Raw genomic sequence first — 19,465 nt, forward strand, 5'->3', positions numbered from 1 at the left:
AGTTGTAAAAACAATTATTGAGTTGGATAGACAAGAAATTCGGTAGAATAAATTTAGCTCAATTACTTGTTACCAATTGAAGTAGTTCAAGTTGGATAAGTTATATATATATTAGGGGTGTAAGGTACACGTAGTTGGACCGAACCGTCCTCAGTCACCTCTAACAGATCTCTCACTGGATTAACTGTTTCAACTAGACCATGTTTGGCATTATGCTGCTTCATTTAATAATACATTTACTGGAGCAGAACTCTAAGCTCTGGTTTATCTGTTCTTGCCCTCTGGAAATGTTTTAAACAAACAGAAAATAAATCCTCCTGATAATGGTCAAGTCAAAGTGAGATTATCAGTCATCCGAGTCTTAGTATTAAAGGATTCTGTTCCTCAGAAACACTGGACTTTAGATCATCTCGTATCCTATCTCTGCTCATCAGAGTCGTGTCTTTAGTTTTGAAGTCCTGTAAACTTGTTCAGAATCAGGAGGAAAGTTGTGGCCAGAAACTACATGGAGACGCTGAGAGTGTAGAAAGTTTCCCCTCCTGGTAAAACTTTGCTTGAACTGCTCTGTGCTTTGTAGGCATATGAGAGGTCAGAGAGCGAGGAGGTGACCATCATCATCAAACTGGTCAAGAAGATTCTTATCATCATTTCTAGGCCTGCAAGGCTGCTGGAGTGTCTGGTAGGTCCGATGGCAGACTCTTTCCTCATCACTCATTGGTTGCACACATCAACTCTGTACATGAGGTACTGTGCTTTTGACTGTTTTCCATCAGGAGTTTGATCCAGAGGAGTTTTACCAGCGTCTGGAAGCAGCTGAAGGCCACGCGAAGGGAGACCAAGGCATCAAAACGGATATTCCCAAATACATCCTTAGCCAGCTTGGCCTCACCAAAGATCCTTTGGAAGGTACAAAAAGATGTTGGCTTGTCAGCTGTTGCTCTTCATTAAGGTACATTTTGACTTCTAGTTTAATATTACAGCAAAAACCTTACCTTACTTATGCACACCTGAAATACTTACATTTTCTCCTAAATCACTAGTGCGCTGTGTGCAGATCAGCACAGTACTCAAGCTGAACATGTTAGAAGAGAAAGGTCATCAATAGCTGACTGAAAATACAGAGAAGACATGCATAGAGAGGGAACGCTGTCTTCACTTGACTTCACATATTTACAGCTGAATTCTGTGCTTTCAAATTGCTGTTGGAAGGGCTGGCTTTAAGCAACATCTGCATTTACAGAGATGATAAATCTGGAACAGACCAGTCCAAGTCAGAGAGGAACCAGAAAACCAGAAGACTTTGGGGAGGTGACACCCCTGCAGGTTTGTACTACAGTGGTTGAAGTGTCCACCCAATTTACAGTGTGTATGTCGATTAACAGGGGAAGTATACTTTGACTTTGCAGTGAAGGAAACCAGAGACATGCAAAACTGTCTATTACCGTTATCCACATCATAAGGCAGACCGTATTAAAAGATGCATTCTTGTGCGGTCTACCGGAAAGGTTAACAAATAGTTGAACTTTATTCTACAGTTTAACATGGCACTCCCATTATCGTCAAAGTCCTCATTTTCTGCAGGTTCATTTTAGAATCAAACGTGACCGGGGTCTGGCTCCTTCTTACCGGAGTCAGTCCCTTGGCTGTCCAGCAGAGACCGGTGTTCTAAAATCCTCCTATGTTCCTACCGACACTCACTGCTCATGCACAATCCAACATTACGTCATCACCTCCAGTCTTGCCGGACCGCCCTCAAATCTGTGCTGCCTCTCTGATTTTGTGGTTACTCTACTGTTTTTTTTGTTGCAGTTTTTGTGATTCTTAGGTCACATTCAGTGATATGCTTTGAAACAACTACAGTAAGGCAATGCAACACATGACTCGTAAATAGCTTCCCACGGCGCCATGACTGTGGCAGATCCGTGTCTACAGTGCGTCTCTGACCCCCCTTCATGAACGTTTCAAAATCCGTAAGGTCTTTTGAACTGAACGCCGTCAGTGCGCGCAGAATATGGATTTACGCTGGAATGGAACCGCTCCGCCAAGGTTGAATTCAAATTCTGCGCTGCTGTAGTAGTGATTCTTTCTTTTTTATTTTCCACACTGATGGCACTTCTCCATACAGCTCAATGATGACAGCCGCACACGTTTTAACCTGTGAGGCAGTGACACGCCCTCCGTGAAACTGTCCTGCTCTTACCCTGCTGTGTCTAGGACCTGACATCTAAACGGTTCATATACAGTGGGTAGGGCTGTCTTTGGGTAGCTATATCTATCATTTTATGCCCCGGGCAGGAAATTCCCACGAGGTAAGACGGATCATCAGAACACCGGCTTTGGCGAACGCTCAGACACCAGTTGAAGCAGATACCTCTGTCCACATATGGCGGCATAACTCTCCTGGCGCTGCCTCCCAGTGTTAGTAAAAGTGTGTTCGCCGTCTGTCATCCGTTGCTCCCACGCCGCTTCACTTTCAATGCCCTGCTGTTTACACCATTGACTGAATATAGAACTGGACTGAGCATGTGTGACGTCACCCATCACCCATCGCAAATGTCTTACTTCCGGCTCCCGCCAAATGTTCAGATCTCTTGCTGTTTTTATAGGTTTGCACACTTAAAATAATAATAATACATTTTATTTAAAAGCGCCTTTCAAAACACCCAAGGTCACTGTACAAAGTTAGAGGTAAAACACAATAAAATCACAAGTTAAAAACAATAAATAAATTGGATTCATTAATAAAATCAGCTGACAGAAAATGAGAAACTGTGTTCCGGAAATGCAAGCTTGAACAGATAGGTTTTGAGTCTGGAAAAATGAAATGACTGTCTGTTATCCTAATGCTAGATTTATTTAAACAGCAAGACGGATAGAAAATTTCAGAGAAAATCAACAAAACCACTTTAAAGAATTGATAAAACGTTATTTACATTTCGTTTAGGGAAATAAATATTTGAGGTCTTCTATAGGAATGGGGTCCACAGACTGGCTGGGCCGCTCCATAACCTTCATTAGCTTCTTCTTCAGCCATTCCTTGGTTGCCTTGCCTGAATGTTTTGGGTTATGATCCTGCTGGAAGACCCACCACCCATTCTAAGCCTCCTGGTGGAGGGAGAGAGGTTCTCAGGATTTGATGGAACAAATCCGCCCACCGTCTGTTCAGAAAAACACCTCTTAGCATAATGTTTCCATCTCCGTGCCTAACATTGGGGATGGTGTTCTTGGGGTCTTAGGCAGCATTTGTCTTCCTCCAATCACTATGGGTTAAGTTGATGCCAAAGAGCTCCATCTGACCACACACCTTCCCCCAATCACTCTACATCATAAAAGCCTTGGTCACCTGCAGTACGGGTCAAACGGCGTACGGGTACTGCAGGTCTTTGGGTTCTCCGGGCCTGTAGAGGATTGTAGAGAGGAGTTGCATCTTAAGAGGAGCGCAGGTGTCTCTTTTAGTTCCCTTGAGGCTTGTGCACCCACGTCATTAAAATGGATTGTGGCATTGTTGTGTGTATAGTAAGTGTATCATGAAATATTTGTAAGGATAATGTCAAGTACACACTTGTGATGTACTGGTGATGCTGGTGCACGCCGCCCTTTACACAGCACTGGCTCCTCATGCTGCCCTTACAGGGCGTGCATGTGATGCGTAAATGCCCGTTGGAAGCCCACACAAATGCTCTGATTGTCTAATTTTCTCATTTCTTACAGCCAGGGTGCAAACAAGAGACGGGCAAGGAGTGTGCACTTTTTACTCAAGTAGCACTAATGGGCTTCCTGTGCAGTGGGCGGAGTTTGGGGGCGTTGAAAAGAAAGAAAGATCCGTACAACACACCTGCGTCTTACCTGGTTCACTATGACCTGTTGGCCGCGGCATTTAACTTAGGCTCCAGTCCTTCCATCTTTCTTTAATTACAAAGCACCTTTTGACCAAAGAAGTGTACAGGCAGGACAAAAATAAAATAAACATCCAGAAGAAACATTTAAATCTGGAAAAGCTTAAACAATGTAAATGAACAAAATAAAAATAGGATTTGTGCTTTAATGGCGGTTCCCTAGTGCAGCCTTATTTCACTGATTCTTCGTTTCTCTGTGTCATTTTTTTCAACGGTGCATTCTGCATCCTGGTTGGTTCTTAAGCGTTTCAGTCCAGCTCGTCCGTGCCGTTTCTCCTGTACAGCTGATCTTTTGTTTCATCCAATGATTCTAGACTTCTCCTGCAAAGGTTTGAACCTTGAGAGCGTTTAAATAAGGGAGAAAAGCGTGAAAATGTTAATCGTGTCTAAGAAAACTGTATAATGTGCACAGTGCAGGGTTTTCTACATTTATTGCTAAATTTAAAGCGGACTACTTTCCTCTAAACACAACTGCTATGATAAATGAGGGAGCGCTGTAAACAATTTGAAATCATTTTTGAAGTATCTCTGAGCCTCAAAGGGAACTGCATTGTTCAGGGGATTACATCTGGATTACATCGGATCTACTCTCTTCTTTTCTCTTTATCCTCCAGAGCAGAGCAGTCTGCACTTCTTCTCGTCGGAAACCCCTGGAAGGTGACTTTGACACAATAAAGTTGATTAGCAACGGCGCCTATGGGTAAGCAAGACAAACCCGAGTGTTGTTATGGAAAATGTTATGGAACAAAAGAGAAGAACCTAACCAATCTGATTTTTTTTGTGTCTGAAGTTAAGCAATGGTCTTTGTCCCTCCCCCTTGCCCGTTTATCTCCTAACTCGTCTTTTTCATCAATGCATCACTTTCTTTCCTGCAATGCAGAGCAGTTTATCTGGTACGCCACAAGGAGACCCGTCAGCGATTTGCTATGAAGAAAATCAACCGTCAGAACCTGATTCTCAGGAACCAAATCCAGCAGGTGTTTGTTGAACGGGACATCCTCACCTTTGCTGAGAACCCATTTGTGGTTTCCATGTTCTGCTCTTTTGAGACTCGCCGACACCTCTGCATGGTCATGGAATATGTGGAAGGTAAACTTGATGATGACTCAAAAAGGCACTGGCTCTGACAAAGGCTCACCTTTGGAATCCTTTGTGTTCTTAAGGCGGGGATTGCGCCAGTCTGTTGAAGAACATCGGTGCTTTGCCTGTAGATGTGGCCAGGTTGTATTTTGCAGAAACGGTCCTGGCTTTAGAGTACCTCCACAACTATGGCATCGTGCACAGAGACCTCAAACCGGACAAGTGAGTACCCAGTCCGCATGGACGGAGCCTCCTGTAGCTACAACTAGACAGCAAATGACTGTCATCATGTTAGGCCTTGAGTTGTCTTTAATCATTTAATATTGATCCAAAGTTTGTGAAACCGCTTGATCGTTTTATTCTTGACTCCTAATCTGAGTCAGATGTCGACATTCTAAGTTACTCCTGTTGTGGTGTTGTTTTTCTTGCAGTTTGTTAATCACTTCAATGGGACACATCAAGCTAACAGACTTTGGACTGTCAAAGATCGGTTTAATGAACATGACAACTAACTTGTATGAAGGACATATCGAGAAAGACACCAGGGAATTTATTGACAAACAGGTTTGTGTGTTTTCATCTCATGTTTACACACGTTAAGCAGGTGATTGGACAGATTACAGGAACAGACTTTGTCAAGCATCCAGTCAATGAAACTGGAATTAAACAATGCTTTTAAAATAAGCTTTCAGGTGTGTGAAGAGATGAGCATAGGCCGCTCTGCAGCACTTCTCAAGTGGGAAATTAAGCCATTTGTGAACAAGTGGTCAAAAAATGCAGCCACAAGGGGGCACAATCCGGTGCTTTTACGTGCTGCTCCCAAGTCTGTGTAAATTCAGAATTTTATGCGGAAAAGCTTCGAACGTAAAACTATAGACAGATTAGTCATGAGATTCACAAATCCAACTTTATATTGAATTAGGATTGGCCTGGGTAAAAAGCGACCGCCGCCGGTGCTGCTGACCTGAAGAGTATCACCAAAGAAGGGAGGATGAAGGCATGTTTGTAGGCAGAGAGAGTAAAGGAGTGTGAGACTTGGTAAAATAAAATTGAATTCAGGGACTTGAACAGGGAAAACTAGTTTGTTGGCTGACACGATGGAAAGTCGGAAAGGTTGATATCCTGTGTTTTCAGTTAACCAGATGGAAAGAGGGCAAGATTCATGGATTAGGAGCAGATTCTAGCATGTAAACAAAATTGTTGCTACTCTTTGGTTTCACAATGGTTTGGACACAATGGTCCAAGAAATAACTGAAAAATGACTAAAGTAATAATAAATGCAAATTTTATAAAATGTAAAATGGGACATGGTGTATACTTGCATAGCTCTTTTCTACATTCCTCAATGGCCCAAAGCGCTTCACAGTCACATTCACACACTGATGGCGGCTCCGCTACCGAACACTGGCGCCAACCTTCCACCAGAGGTAAGGTGGGGTTCAGTGTCTTGCCCAAGGGCGCTTTGACACATGGGCGGGCAAGGTGGAAATCAAACCTACAATCTTCTGCACCACGGCCGCCCCATGTAACCAATGAATGTCAGACATTGTTTTATAATCATGCTTCAACTGACTTATTTACGAGGATAAAATCATGAGACGGGCCGGGACCAAAATGATGGTTCCCTTAACTTAATATCGTGTTGCACAACCTTTAGAGGCTATCCAGTCATTCCTGTAACTGTCAGTGAGACCCCTGCACCTGTCCACAGGTATTTGGGCCCTCTGCTCCGGAGCAAACTGCTCCAGTTGTCTCCAGGTTTGATAGGTGAAGACTGAGAAGGGAGAGATTAAAGCAGTGTTTTTGACGGTCTCAAAAGTCTTCCAAACAGTAGGGGACACCCAAAAGTGTTCTGATTTTTTTCCCTTTTTATATTTCTAAATACTGTATGTATTTTAGGTTTTCCGGTTGTTGAGCTTGTCAGCAGAAATCACCAAATGTCCATTTCTTTCTTGCTTTTTACTGTTGAATGTAGCTTTTAAATATCTGGGGCTTTTATTTTTCACAACTTCCTGGATTTGAACAGTTCTGCAGACTTTCCTCACAGATCTTTCAGCAGCAAAAGTCAACTGCAGAGTTTGAATCACATGTTCATTTATTGCAACATAGCCCATCAAAATGCATCATGTTTGAAGGTGTCAGTATGCAGGTTTGTCTAAGCCTAACTAACTTGTACAACCTTTGCTTGGTCTTTCTGTTGTCATTGTGTCCAGGTGTGTGGAACTCCAGAGTACATTGCTCCAGAAGTAATCTTGAGGCAGGGTTATGGAAAACCAGTGGACTGGTGGGCCATGGGTGTCATCCTTTATGAGTTTCTCGTAGGATGTGTGCCGTTCTTTGGAGACACTCCAGAGCAACTCTTTGGTCAAGTTGTTAATGGTAAGAAACCATGTGTTGTCTCATATGGGGGTGACGGGGGTATAGACCCTTCAGTGCTGCTCACACCGGATGATTTCCAGTTAAAGGGATCCATTATCATTCATTCATGCATTTGTGCTTAGATGAGATCATCTGGCCAGATGGGGAGGATGCCCTGCCACCGGACGCCGAAGACCTGATATCCAGACTGCTGAGGCAGAACCCGATGGAACGCTTAGGAACGGGTTAGTGGACAAGCTGCAGTGATGCCTTTCCTTCATTTGAAATGGTTGGCCGCATCCAACCATGGTGCCAAGCACTCCATACATGTGAACAGTCGAGACATTGCCATTACAACCAAAACACATCTTAGCTAAAAAAAAATATCTGGGATCAAAGCTAGAATGAACAGACTGGGCTGTAATCTGTTCCAGGTGGAGCCAACGAGGTCAAGACGCACATCTTTTTCTTGGGTTTAGACTGGAACAGCCTCTTGAGGCAGAAAGCGGAGTTTGTACCTCAACTGGAGTCTGAAGAGGACACCAGCTACTTTGACAGTACAGACATTATTTTGACACTTTTGAAAGGCACGGTTTCAAAGAAATAGAAGTTCACTGCTGTTTCTGTTCTCCTTGCTCCGCCCTCTAGCGCGGTCGGAGCGCTACTGCCACCTTGGCTCAGATGACGAGGAAACAAATGACGATGAGTCATCTGCAGAGTTGCGACAGTTCTCTTCTGTTGCCCATCGCTTCAGCAAAGTACTTTTTGTTATTGAATAAAATGATCTGATGGTTCCATGTATTTAACTAAAAAATGGTCCTATTTCAGAATAAAATACTAGTGCACTAAAGCTACGTAACTTGTCCTTCAATGTGTAGGTTTACAGCAGCACAGAGCATCTCTCCAGCTCCACACCATCCAATCCGAGCCTATTATTGTTGGACAGAAGCCACAGTGACGAGAAGGATGAGCGCTGGGTGAGCAGGGGCATCCTGTCCCCGAGTGAGGGTCTTAAAACTTCAGCCTTTGGAGACAAGAATTCAGATGGACATTGGAGATGGTAAGAGAACAGAAATATGATGTTTTTTATAGGAATGTCCAGATAAGGTTTTTCTTTGTTTGGGTCAGATGAAAATCTGAGTCATTTGATTTGAGTATCTGGTGATACCGAGTCTGGACCCGATACTCTTTAATTAACCTTCTTTTATCATTTACCTCTTGAGCAGATCAATTCTATGAAGGAGCTTTAACAATCAAGTCCAAATATTGCAGCTATCATCAACTAGTAGAAATAGTTAACTATTACCTAGTCAAAACTGGTGATAATTGTGAGAAGTTTGGTGACTGAAGCTTTAGTATCTTCAGAACTATACTGGATCAGATGTGATTCTTTAAAAGTCATCAGGGACATTTCTCCGAACCCGTGATCGGATCGGGATATCCCTAGCTTTCTATGTCTACAAATACAATGCATTTAGTGATTAAAAATGATCATGGATGCTGTTTGGGAGGATTGTTATGCTATTTTCTAGGGATGAATGGAGATGGTGGTTGACACTCATGCAGACGTGGTGTAGATCTGTTGGGATTGTAGCCATGAGGGGGCCCAAGCCAGGGTCTCATTGTGTCAGTCCCAAGTCAGGATAAATGTAGAGGGTTGTGTCAGGAAGGGCATCCTAAAATCTTTGCCAAAGAAAAATACACGAATCAGGTCCATGATATCCATACCAAAAAAAGATGGAAATGGCTCTGGTGAATACGATCTTTGAGAAGGATGACCTTACAGAGTAGAGGTAGAAGCTCACAGACAGACTACATCTTTCATAGACGGTGTAATCTGAAGGAGACCAGAAACTACAAAGCAGTGAGTGTTTCCAGAATGCAGAGGATGGTGGTGTGTAGGATGACTATGATGATGATGAAGATGAAGAAAGAAAGGGGAAAGGCAGAGAAGAGGACAAACTGGTGGAAGCTGAAAAAGGAAGAATCTTGCATTTTATGCAACAGTCTAGACGTAACAAACACATGGATGAGTTTGTCAGCATCACTCTTAGAAAGTATATTTCTGATCTTAGCAATATTCCGCAGGTGAAAAAAGGCAGTTCTACACGCCTGAGATATGTGAGCCTTAAATGATAAATCCTGGTCAAATAAAACCCCAAGGTTTCTAACTGTGGAATTGGGGGCTATACTTATGCCATCCAGGGAAACTATCTGAGCAGACAGAGCATCTCTGAGGTTTTTGGGACCTAGTATAATGACCTCAGTTTTTTCTGGGTTCAAGAGGAGGTAATTAATTTGTCATCCATGTCTTGATGTCTCTGATGCAGGCATTCAGTTTCTCTATATCCTCATTCTGGTCAGGCTTCATGGATAAATACAACTGGGTATCATCTGCATAACGGTGAAGTTGATGAGAATAGAGACCAGAACCCCAACACGTAGAGATTAGATGGAGGAAGCTGATTGGCTGTGGCGACCCCTGAAGAGAAAAGTCCAAAGGAACAGAAGAAGTGCATTTCTGTTGGGGTGACACTAGAACAAAGCTAGAGGGAAGCTGTTGGCATGCTTGGCTCTCCACACTGCTCATAAGCCAGGGACTGAAGACCCCGATGAGCTGCAGGGATGTTTCCACTCTGAGTAAATGAACTATGAAGACTTGGCTCAAAAAAGAATGGGAAACAACATCTGTAGGAGGTTGGAAAGAAAGTTTGACCAGACTTTAAAAAGTCAGAGATAAGACTAAATGGTGGCTTTAAAGAGTCTGAAGACTCTGCTGCTTAATTCCTTAAAAATGGTTTGAAAATCAAGTCTACAGTTTTCCCTGCATGTAAAATTGCTAACATTGTAGATTTAGTAGAAGTTCTGGTATTTTTGTTTCTCTTGTTTTTTCTTGCGCAGTCTTCGGCCTCGTGCTTCATCCAGCTCCTCTCAGTCGGACCGGAGTGGCACTCTCAGCTTTGACACCACACCTCCACTGGCTGTCTCTGGTGAAAATTTGGAGGAAGGTGATGTTTCTAAACAATAAACAAACAGTTGCGGTTTCAATGGGAAACTCTTGTGACACTGTTTTCCTAATCACAAAAGAAATGGTTTCCAACTTTCGCCGCATTCGTCTCCGGAGCAACAGTACCGGCACAAGGCCAACCTTCCGAAAGGGAGCGTCTCGCCGCATCGCCCAGCAGCTGGAGAGCCCGGAAAACCCCAGAACCCTGTCTGGGAAAATGCCCAAGTCTGCCTCAGTTTCAGGCCTTTCACTTGTCATCACTCCAGGTAAAAAAGGCTTTTATTTTTGACATGTTTGTCATTAATTAACACAGACTCCAGCACACAGGCCTTGTTTTTAGTTCATCCAATCATTTAGGAGACTAGCTGTTTGTTGATCCACCTCCTGATGGCTTCAGTGTAACTGCAGGAAACTTAACTGCAGTTTTTACTGATTTTATTCATCATCTTTCCATGGATTAGTTTAGTTTTTTTTATTTTTAGAAAAACATTCTCCATAAGAAACTCCTTTTAGATATTTCTGTTGCAGTAAGTTTAAAGAAATAAAACTGCTATAAAAATCTTTTTATGGTATTTAAAAAATGGTGTAAAAAGGGAGTTTTAAAGCAATTATAAGACGTATAAATTATTATATAAAGAAAACTAAAACACCATAATTTATGTTTAATGCAAAAAAATCCAACCAGAGCAGTGCTGCGCGTGGTGATTGCACTATGTGGTGATTGCACTATGTGGTGATTGCACTATGTGGTGATTGCACTATGTGGTGATTGCTCTTTGTGGTGATTGCTCTTTGTGGTGATTGCAATTTGTGGTGATTGCTCTTTGTGGTGATTGCTCTTTGTGGTGATTGCACTATGTGGTGATTTCACTTTGTGGTGATTGCTCTTTGTGGTGATTGCACTATGTGGTGATTGCACTATGTGGTGATTGCTCTTTGTGGTGATTGCTCTTTGTGGTGATTGCAATTTGTGGTGATTGCTCTTTGTGGTGATTGCTCTTTGTGGTGATTGCTCTATGTGGTGATTGCACTATGTGGTGATTGCACTATGTGGTGATTGCACTTTGTGGTGATTGCACTTTGTGGGGATTGCTCTTTGTGGTGATTGCTCTTTGTGGTGATTGCACTTTGTGGTGATTGCACTTTGTGGTGATTGCACTTTGTGGTGATTGCACTTTGTGGTGATTGCTCTTTGTGGTGATTGCACTTTGTGGTGATTGCTCTTTGTGGTGATTGCTCTTTGTGGTGATTGCTCTTTGTGGTGATTGCTCTTTGTGGTGATTGCACTATGTGGTGATTGCACTTTGTGGTGATTGCTCTTTGTGGTGATTGCACTTTGTGGTGATTGCTCTTTGTGGTGATTGCTCTTTGTGGTGATTGCTCTTTGTGGTGATTGCACTTTGTGGTGATTGCTCTTTGTGGTGACTGCATTTTGTGGCGATTGCACTTTGTGGTGATTGCTCTTTGTGGTGATTGCACTTTGTGGTTATTGCTCTTTGTGGTGACTGCACTTTGTGGCGATTGCACTTTGGGTAGTAGCCTCTAAACTGGAGGAGCGACTGTAGCAGATTGCTGGGAAAAACCTCCAAAGGTTAAGTGGTAGAAACCCAAACGTAACTGCACAGAGTTTTTTTCACAATGTTTCTCACTGGAAGATGTCTCTTTGCTGTTTGTTTTCATTCATTCTTTTTCTCCATAAACCCAGATGACTCAACTTTACCTCCTTCAAGTCCCAAATCTTCGCTGTCTTCAAACCCCTCGTCCAGAGATTCGTCTCCCAGTCGGGACTTGTCCATCAGCATCAGTTGTCTCAGGCCTCCTGTAATCATTCACTGTTCTGGGCGGAGGCTGGGATTTACGCTGCGAGCTATCAGGGTCTACATGGGTGACACCAATGTCTACACTGTTCATCACATGGTCTGTGTAAGTGTCTGTCTGCACTCCAGAACAGCCTCCAAAATGTGCAAAATCCAATGAACAGCATGGTACACATCACAGCTATCAGCATTGGGAATCATTATAAGCCTGGATTCAGACCGGCATCAAGCGGACTGGTCTGTTCCAGACCAAAGCTTCTAAACAAAACCATGTGACTAAAGATCTCCTCTGTCATTGGTCAGGATCTACAAGGGCGGGGCAAAGAGAAAGACAAACGCGCTGCACTTTACAATCCTTATTGGGACGGTTAACTTATTAAAACTTGTCGATTACCAGGTTTGAATGTCAGTAACAAACTTTTTACTTATTTTGGTACGGCGGTTCATGCTGCAGGACGGTTACTGAGGAGACGAGGATGCTAGCAGCTGCAGTGATGAAGAGACGACGGCTAAGAAGGTTCTGATAAATGTTTCTGACATATAGATTGTCAGGAAGACAGTGAGAAACAAAGTGGATCACGTCTAAAGTGGTTTGAATGAGTCTGCATTCATCCCACCACATTTCAGTGAGTGTCTGTGTCTCATGGTTGTGGTGTGATGTCATTGTTTCAGAGAATTCATCAGGAACTATAATGCAGCTTTGATGATGTCACAGCAGCGCCTGTAGAGGGCGTGCCGCGTCACTAGACACAGAAAACATGTCATCTATTATTGTATTATATTGTTTAATGATTTTATTAAATGTGGTGGGATGAATGCAGACTCATTCAAACAACTTTAGACGTGATCCACTTTGTTTCTCACTGTTTTCCTGACGATCTATACGTCAGAAACATTTATCAGAACCTTCTTAGCCGTCGTCTCACTGCAGCTGCTAGCATCCTCGTCTCCTGCAGCTCGACTCCACCGGTGTTCAATCTGACATTGATACAGACGTTCAGAATTGGTTCGAGAAAAAAAGTTTGAATGAGTGAACTATCCCAACAAACTGTTGCAAAGTGCAGGACTTCCATTATTTTTGCCCCTCTTTGCTTCGCCCCGCCCTCATATCTCCTGACCAATGACTGAAGAGATTTTGGGTCACATGGTTTTGTTTACAAGCTTTAGTCTGGAACAGGAAAGTCCGCTTGACGGCAGTCTGAAAACAGACCAAACCCAAGGTTCAGGACTCGAACTGGACCAAATGAAGTGGACTTGGTCTGGACCAAATGAAGTGGACTTGGTCTGGACCAAATGAAGTGGACTTGGTCTGGACCAAATGAAGTGGACTTGGTCTGGACCAAATGTAGTGGACTTGGTCTGGACCAAATGTAGTGGACTTGGTCTGGACCAAATGTAGTGGACTTGGTCTGGACCAAATGAAGTGCACTTGGTCTGGACCAAATGAAGTGGACTTGGTCTGGACCAAATGAAGTGGACTTGGTCTGGACCAAATGTAGTGGACTTGGTCTGAACAAATGTAGTGGACTTGGTCTGGACCAAATGTAGTGGACTTGGTCTGGACCAAATGTAGTGGACTTGGTCTGGACCAAATGAAATGGACTTGGTCTGGACCAAATGTAGTGGACTTGGTCTGGACCAAAGGAAGTGGACTTGGTCTGAACAAATGTAGTAGAATTGGTCTGGACCAAATGAAGTGGACTTGGTCTGGACCAAATCAAGTGGACTTGGTCTGAACAAATGTAGTGGACTTGGTCTGGACCAAATGAAGTGGACTTGGTCTGGACCAAATGTAGTGGACTTGGTCTGGACCAAATGAAGTGGACTTGGTCTGGACCAAATGAAGTGGACTTGGTCTGAACAAATGTAGTGGACTTGGTCTGGACCAAATGAAGTGGACTTGGTCTGGACCGCATGGTTTTTCCAGTCTGAATACATCCTAAAATTCACACATTCCTCTAAAACCTGCTCTCTCAGCACCAGCCCCTCCCAATCCATGAAAACAAGTGGGTTCTCACATTGTGACATCACAAAGTGAGGAACTGCCCCATCCAGGAAGTGACTGTGCTGCCAGCTCCGCCCCCAGACTAACACACATACCCCCACTTTCTCGGTGATCCACTAAGCGCTTTCATGTATATAACCAATATAAAAGTTCAGATGTTGTTTGTTTTCGTGGGAGAAACACAGACACACTGCTGAGGCCGACTCTAGGATGATGTCATGAAATGGGCGACACCCACAATAAGAGAAAGGCGGAGCCTCAGAGATCGAGTCGTCTTATTTCCTGGTTGGAAAATGAGCCGAAAATAACTCATATTTCATAAAAAATGGTTCATTAGATAATAAATGATCGTATATGGTTATAGTTAACTCAGGAAATAGGCACTTTAAACTGCCTTATGCTTACCTGGGAGTCACACCTGGGCTTCTCTGTGAGAATGTCTGACTCATTGAGACATCGTCTGCAAACAAAGCATTCTCAGTACAGTATTTCCATCAGCCCAGTAATCAGTTCATGCTTACCTTAGAAACAATTGGACACCCTCGCCGTCTGGACTGGTGTGGGAGGTTCATGGGCTGTGACCTCTTCTCAAAGTAAATCTTTGCCAAATCTCAACAATAGGAGGACATTTCTGTGCTGTCTGCCTGATTATATGAAGTGGTGGACCTCCAGCTGCATTTTCTAATAAAACAAAAAAATGTGTTATCTGACGGCTGATGAAGACTTTTTTTTTTCAGAGTGTTGAAGATGGCAGTCCCGCTCATGAGGCTGGAGTCAGAACTGGTGACCTCATCACTCATGTCAATGGGGAATCGGTCCAGGGACTTCTACACACTGAGGTGGTGGAGCTGCTGCTCAAGGTGTGACATTTTTCTGAACTTTGTCTTCATCATTCATGGTTTTGATGGTGAAACAAACCACTAGATGGTCTGCTTTTTGTTGGTACAGTACCAGCTTAAAGACATAACGGTGGGTTACTTCTCTTTGATAGAGTGGAAACAAGGTGACTCTACAAACAACAGCACTAGAGAACACTTCTATTAAAGTGGGCCCAGCCCGAAAGGCCAGCTATAAAGCCAAAATGGCTCGACGCTGCAAAAAGAGCAAGAAAAAGGACGGACAAGACAGGTACGTGGACATGAAAGAGTTCTGTGACGTGGTCTTTGAAACCGCGTCATGCTGGTCTGTTCTTTCTCTTGGCTCTGATAAGCAGCAGGCGACGCAGCATCTTAAAGAAACTGTCGAAGCACAGCGCGGCCCCGCCCATGCACAGCAGCCACAGCTTCTCTTCGGGCTTTCAGCAGTCATCAAGCGACAGCCTCTCTGGTTCCCCCACGCAGAGCCTTTCTCCAGGGCCTTCCACGCCATCTCGCTCCCCTGCTCCGGACCACTCTGGAGGTGAGCCTTTGTGGAGCCTCTGTTCTATGCATTTCCATACATATTCATCTATTTTTTTGCATTTCAGATTCCAGTTCTTCTCCATGCTCCAGCTCCCCTAACTCTCCAGTACCACAAACTCGCCCAAGCTCACTTCATGTTCTGGGACGCTACACCAAAGCTGGACGTTGCAAGTCGACCAGCAGCATCCCTCCTTCCCCCCTCGCCTGTGTCCCTGTGCTACAGCCGCCGTCTCCACAGTGCTCCGCATCCTCCCTCCCGAGTCATCCCAAATCCCTCCAAGGCTTCCATGGCAAAACGTCGTCCCCTCCCACTATTGCCCGACATTCCGTACGCCCCCACAGCCTTGAGCCACCGCGCTCGCCACTAATCAAGAGAGTTCAGTCAGCAGAGAAGCTGATGGGAGAAAAGAAGGGTGGTTACCATGGAGACAAGAAGCCCTATATCTCTCGCCGCTATACGTTGGAGATGCCTCTGTCTGAAGGTGAAGGACTGGAGGAGGAAGATGGGGGCTGCACGGCAGGGTTTTTGGGTGTCAGTGAACACAATCAGAAGGGTTTGGGTGTCAGGGGGCAGAGGGACCAGCAGGATGGAGCCAGCGGAGGCAGTGAGCCGTACTGCTCCACGCCACCACAACCACGAAGAGGAGGCAACCATCACTCCAACCAGGTGGTGGTGATGAGGAAGCTGGCCCGGTCAGAGCGCAGGGATTCCTTCCAGAAACAAGAGGCTGTGCAGGAAGTAAACGCTGACGAGTATGAGGAAGGAGAGGCGTCCCAGAGCCCAAATCCTCCTTCGTCTCAGACGAGTGGACCCAAGGTTGGACAGATGGACTTCATGACGACAGGATGCAGTGTGGGTCAGAGAGCTAAAGAAATGCACTCACACCAGCAAGCAGGGTCCAAAAAATGAGACAAAGCCCCTTTAAGGTGCTAACAGATACAAGAAAACGTCCAGCTTAGCAGGACCAGAAGAAAACCCGTCGTCTTCTTTTGCTCTTATATCACTGTGATGCCTGGACCGGACATACTTTAGACATCTTTTCGTTTTCACAGAGTCGCATTTAGGATTTAGATTTTTTTTTTTTAATCTGTGATACGGTGGACACAAAAAGCCAAGTTTGCTGTGAGGATGTCATTTTTTAACCGTGTGTGCGTCTTAGAGCCTCACAGCTTAGCCTTGTACCAAGTGCACATAGAATTTCATGTTGGGTTCTTTGCTGCATTCCTTTCATTTTCAGATCATTTTTCAGGACTAAAAATGTTTCAGTGCAGTTTAAAGCATAGCTGTGTTGCCAAAGTGGGCTCCATTGGAACCGTTGATACATAAACGGCTGCATGGCCACTTCCAAAACTCAGCTGCTCTCCATGCAGATGTGAAAATAAAGTGATCTTTGCTCTACTGATGCCAAGAGTCCTCATGCTGTTTGTCAAACACTAGAAACTGTTCATGCTTGATAGGAGTGAGCTTCCGGGAGAAATACACTCAGGGATGGATTTAGAAACGTCTTTAAGTTCAGAAAATGCTTTGCTGCTCCCCTCATCCCAGAAGAAACTCATCCTGGCTGAAGTCAACTTGTGAAGAGAAGCAGCCACTCCACCAAAGGCCCTGGTGAAGCATCTGTAAAACCCAGGAAAATGTTGGAGTTGTTCACCCCCAGAAGGAACAGACCAGTCGAGAACAGCCTTGATCATTGACTGTATATGAACCCAAACTGAGTGGCTCCGCCTCCCTGGTGTTTCAAACAGGAAGTACCTGCTGGTTCCAAGAATCCAAAATCCCACAGACGACGCCTATAGAGAAATAAACAGCTGTAATCATTGTATTTGTCAGAAGAACCATTCTGGATCTGATACATTTATCATCATCTTAATAATCCTCATGCATGTGGTGCCTGCTGGCCCCCACCTCGAACGTTTGATTGACAGATTCTCTTGAGCCGCTTTCAGTGGAAGGGGTGTGGATTTCAAACAAGCTCACTCAAAGGTGACAGCAGTTACCATAGTAACCTTGGCTCAGACCAATCACCAAGGACATGCGGTCAGGGGAGGGGCCTCACCTGCCATCATAAAATAAATGTTGTCTAATCTGTGCTATAAATACAATTTACGTGTATGATTCTAATCATTTCTATCTTCAAAATTGCAGTATTTTGCGTATTTCCTGTTGAAATACAGCGCAGGCCGCAAGGAGGAGCAGCACCAAGCTGTGCCTCACGGCCGATTGTGCAGTCCCACGCAAACTGGGTGGAACTCAGCGAATGCTAAAAATGTTATGCTTTATTAAATGTAAGTTGTTCACAATTTTATTTCTTGTCGTCCCTTTCTGTTTATTATTTCATATATTTTACGTTTGTCTTGTTTATTTTGAGTTAAAATGTGATATAAAACTGCTCTGACAGGACAGAAGGGGAGGCACGCAGTAGAGCTTGTGTACAGTAAGGTTACAATGAAATGCTGACTTTGCTGTTCGCTCTGAATGCCATAGGGTTAAAGGTAAAATAAAAATAGAGTAGGATATTTATAGAATACCTGAAACATTCACACCACATAGAAAATATAACTGCATCACATGACTCAACCTATATATAAATCAGCTGTAGTGTAAATTCTGCTGAGAGGGACTGCAAGAGACTTTCATGAGCTAACAGTGTGATACACATGCATGTTGTTGAATATTAAGGCATAAGAACAGTAACAATAAACAAAGAGTTTGTGTAAATGTGCTGTTTGCTGTTCCAGACTCCTGTCAGCCGTTAAGGAGTCTGACGTTAAGAATAGTTTATTTAATTAGATCCCTTATTTGATGTTTTGCCTTGAATACAGGCATGGCAGATGATGTGATCTCATTAAAAATGGGTCAAAGTTCAAAGTAATGATAATAATGAATGGATAAACCAACGACAAACCAACGATCAACCAACAATGAACAGACGATAAACCGACGACGAACAATCGATGAACAAACGATGAACTGACAATAAACCGACGACGAACAAATCGATGAACCAACGATGAACCAACGATAAACCGACGACGAACAAATCGATGAACCAAGGATGAACCAACGATGAATTGACGATGAACTGACGATAAACCGACGACGAACAAATCGATGAACCAAGGATGAACCAACGATGAATTGACGATGAACTGACGATTAACCGACGACGAACCAACGATGAAACCACGATGAACTGACGATAAACCGTCGACGAACCAACGATGAACCAACGATTAACGGACGATAAACCGACGACGAACAAATCGATGAACCAAGGATGAACCAACGATGAATTGACGATGAACTGACGATAAACCGGCGACGAACCAACGATGAATTGACGATGAACCAACGATGAACTGACGATAAACCGACGACAAACCAACGATGAATTGACGATGAACTGACGATAAACCGACGAATAACCAACGATGAATTGATGATGAATCAACGATGATTGACGATAAACTGACGACGAACCAACGATGAATTGACGATGAACCAACGATGAACTGACGATAAACCGACGACGAACCAACGATGAAATGACGATGAACCAACGATGAACTGACGATAAACTGATGACGAACCAACGATGAATTGACGATGAACCAACGATGAACTGACGATGAACCAACGATGAACTGACAATGAACCAACGATGAAATGACGATGAACCAACGATGAACTGACGATAAACTGATGACGAACCAACGATGAATTGACGATGAACCAACGATGAACTGACGATGAACCAACGATGAACTGACAATGAACCAACGATGAACCAACGAAAAACTGACGATGAACCGACACACCTTTATTGAGACTGAGAGAAACAAAAAGGTCAGGACTTTAAAGCTAAAGGCTAAAGACTGACGATAAACCGACGACGAACCAA

The 19,465-nt window shown here is 43.8% G+C and overlaps 1 protein-coding gene across 6 annotated transcripts in view; it reads left to right on the forward strand.

The window, feature by feature from the left end:
• The window catches only part of LOC101161507 (microtubule-associated serine/threonine-protein kinase 3), a 40,246-nt gene extending 22,377 nt beyond the window's left edge, over positions 1-17,869 (forward strand). For all 6 annotated transcript variants that reach the window (XM_078934343.1, XM_011486154.4, XM_011486155.4 and 3 more), the window contains 19 exons: positions 578-679; positions 774-906; positions 1,241-1,323; positions 4,511-4,596; positions 4,777-4,985; positions 5,060-5,198; positions 5,408-5,540; positions 7,190-7,355; positions 7,478-7,579; positions 7,769-7,891; positions 7,983-8,092; positions 8,213-8,394; positions 10,236-10,342; positions 10,422-10,607; positions 12,047-12,264; positions 14,901-15,023; positions 15,155-15,291; positions 15,377-15,561; positions 15,629-17,869. In XM_078934343.1, the coding sequence (XP_078790469.1) occupies positions 578-679; positions 774-906; positions 1,241-1,323; positions 4,511-4,596; positions 4,777-4,985; positions 5,060-5,198; positions 5,408-5,540; positions 7,190-7,355; positions 7,478-7,579; positions 7,769-7,891; positions 7,983-8,092; positions 8,213-8,394; positions 10,236-10,342; positions 10,422-10,607; positions 12,047-12,264; positions 14,901-15,023; positions 15,155-15,291; positions 15,377-15,561; positions 15,629-16,473 (3,369 nt within the window). In that variant the 3' untranslated portion in view covers positions 16,474-17,869. The remainder of the gene's footprint in view (positions 1-577; positions 680-773; positions 907-1,240; positions 1,324-4,510; positions 4,597-4,776; positions 4,986-5,059; positions 5,199-5,407; positions 5,541-7,189; positions 7,356-7,477; positions 7,580-7,768; positions 7,892-7,982; positions 8,093-8,212; positions 8,395-10,235; positions 10,343-10,421; positions 10,608-12,046; positions 12,265-14,900; positions 15,024-15,154; positions 15,292-15,376; positions 15,562-15,628) is intronic.
• Positions 17,870-19,465: the final 1,596 nt, after the last annotated feature.

Source organism: Oryzias latipes, chromosome 17 (genome assembly GCF_053564925.1).
Source record: "Oryzias latipes strain Hd-rR chromosome 17, Olatipes_Hd-rR_3.1".
Classification (NCBI taxonomy): Eukaryota; Metazoa; Chordata; class Actinopteri; order Beloniformes; family Adrianichthyidae; genus Oryzias; species Oryzias latipes.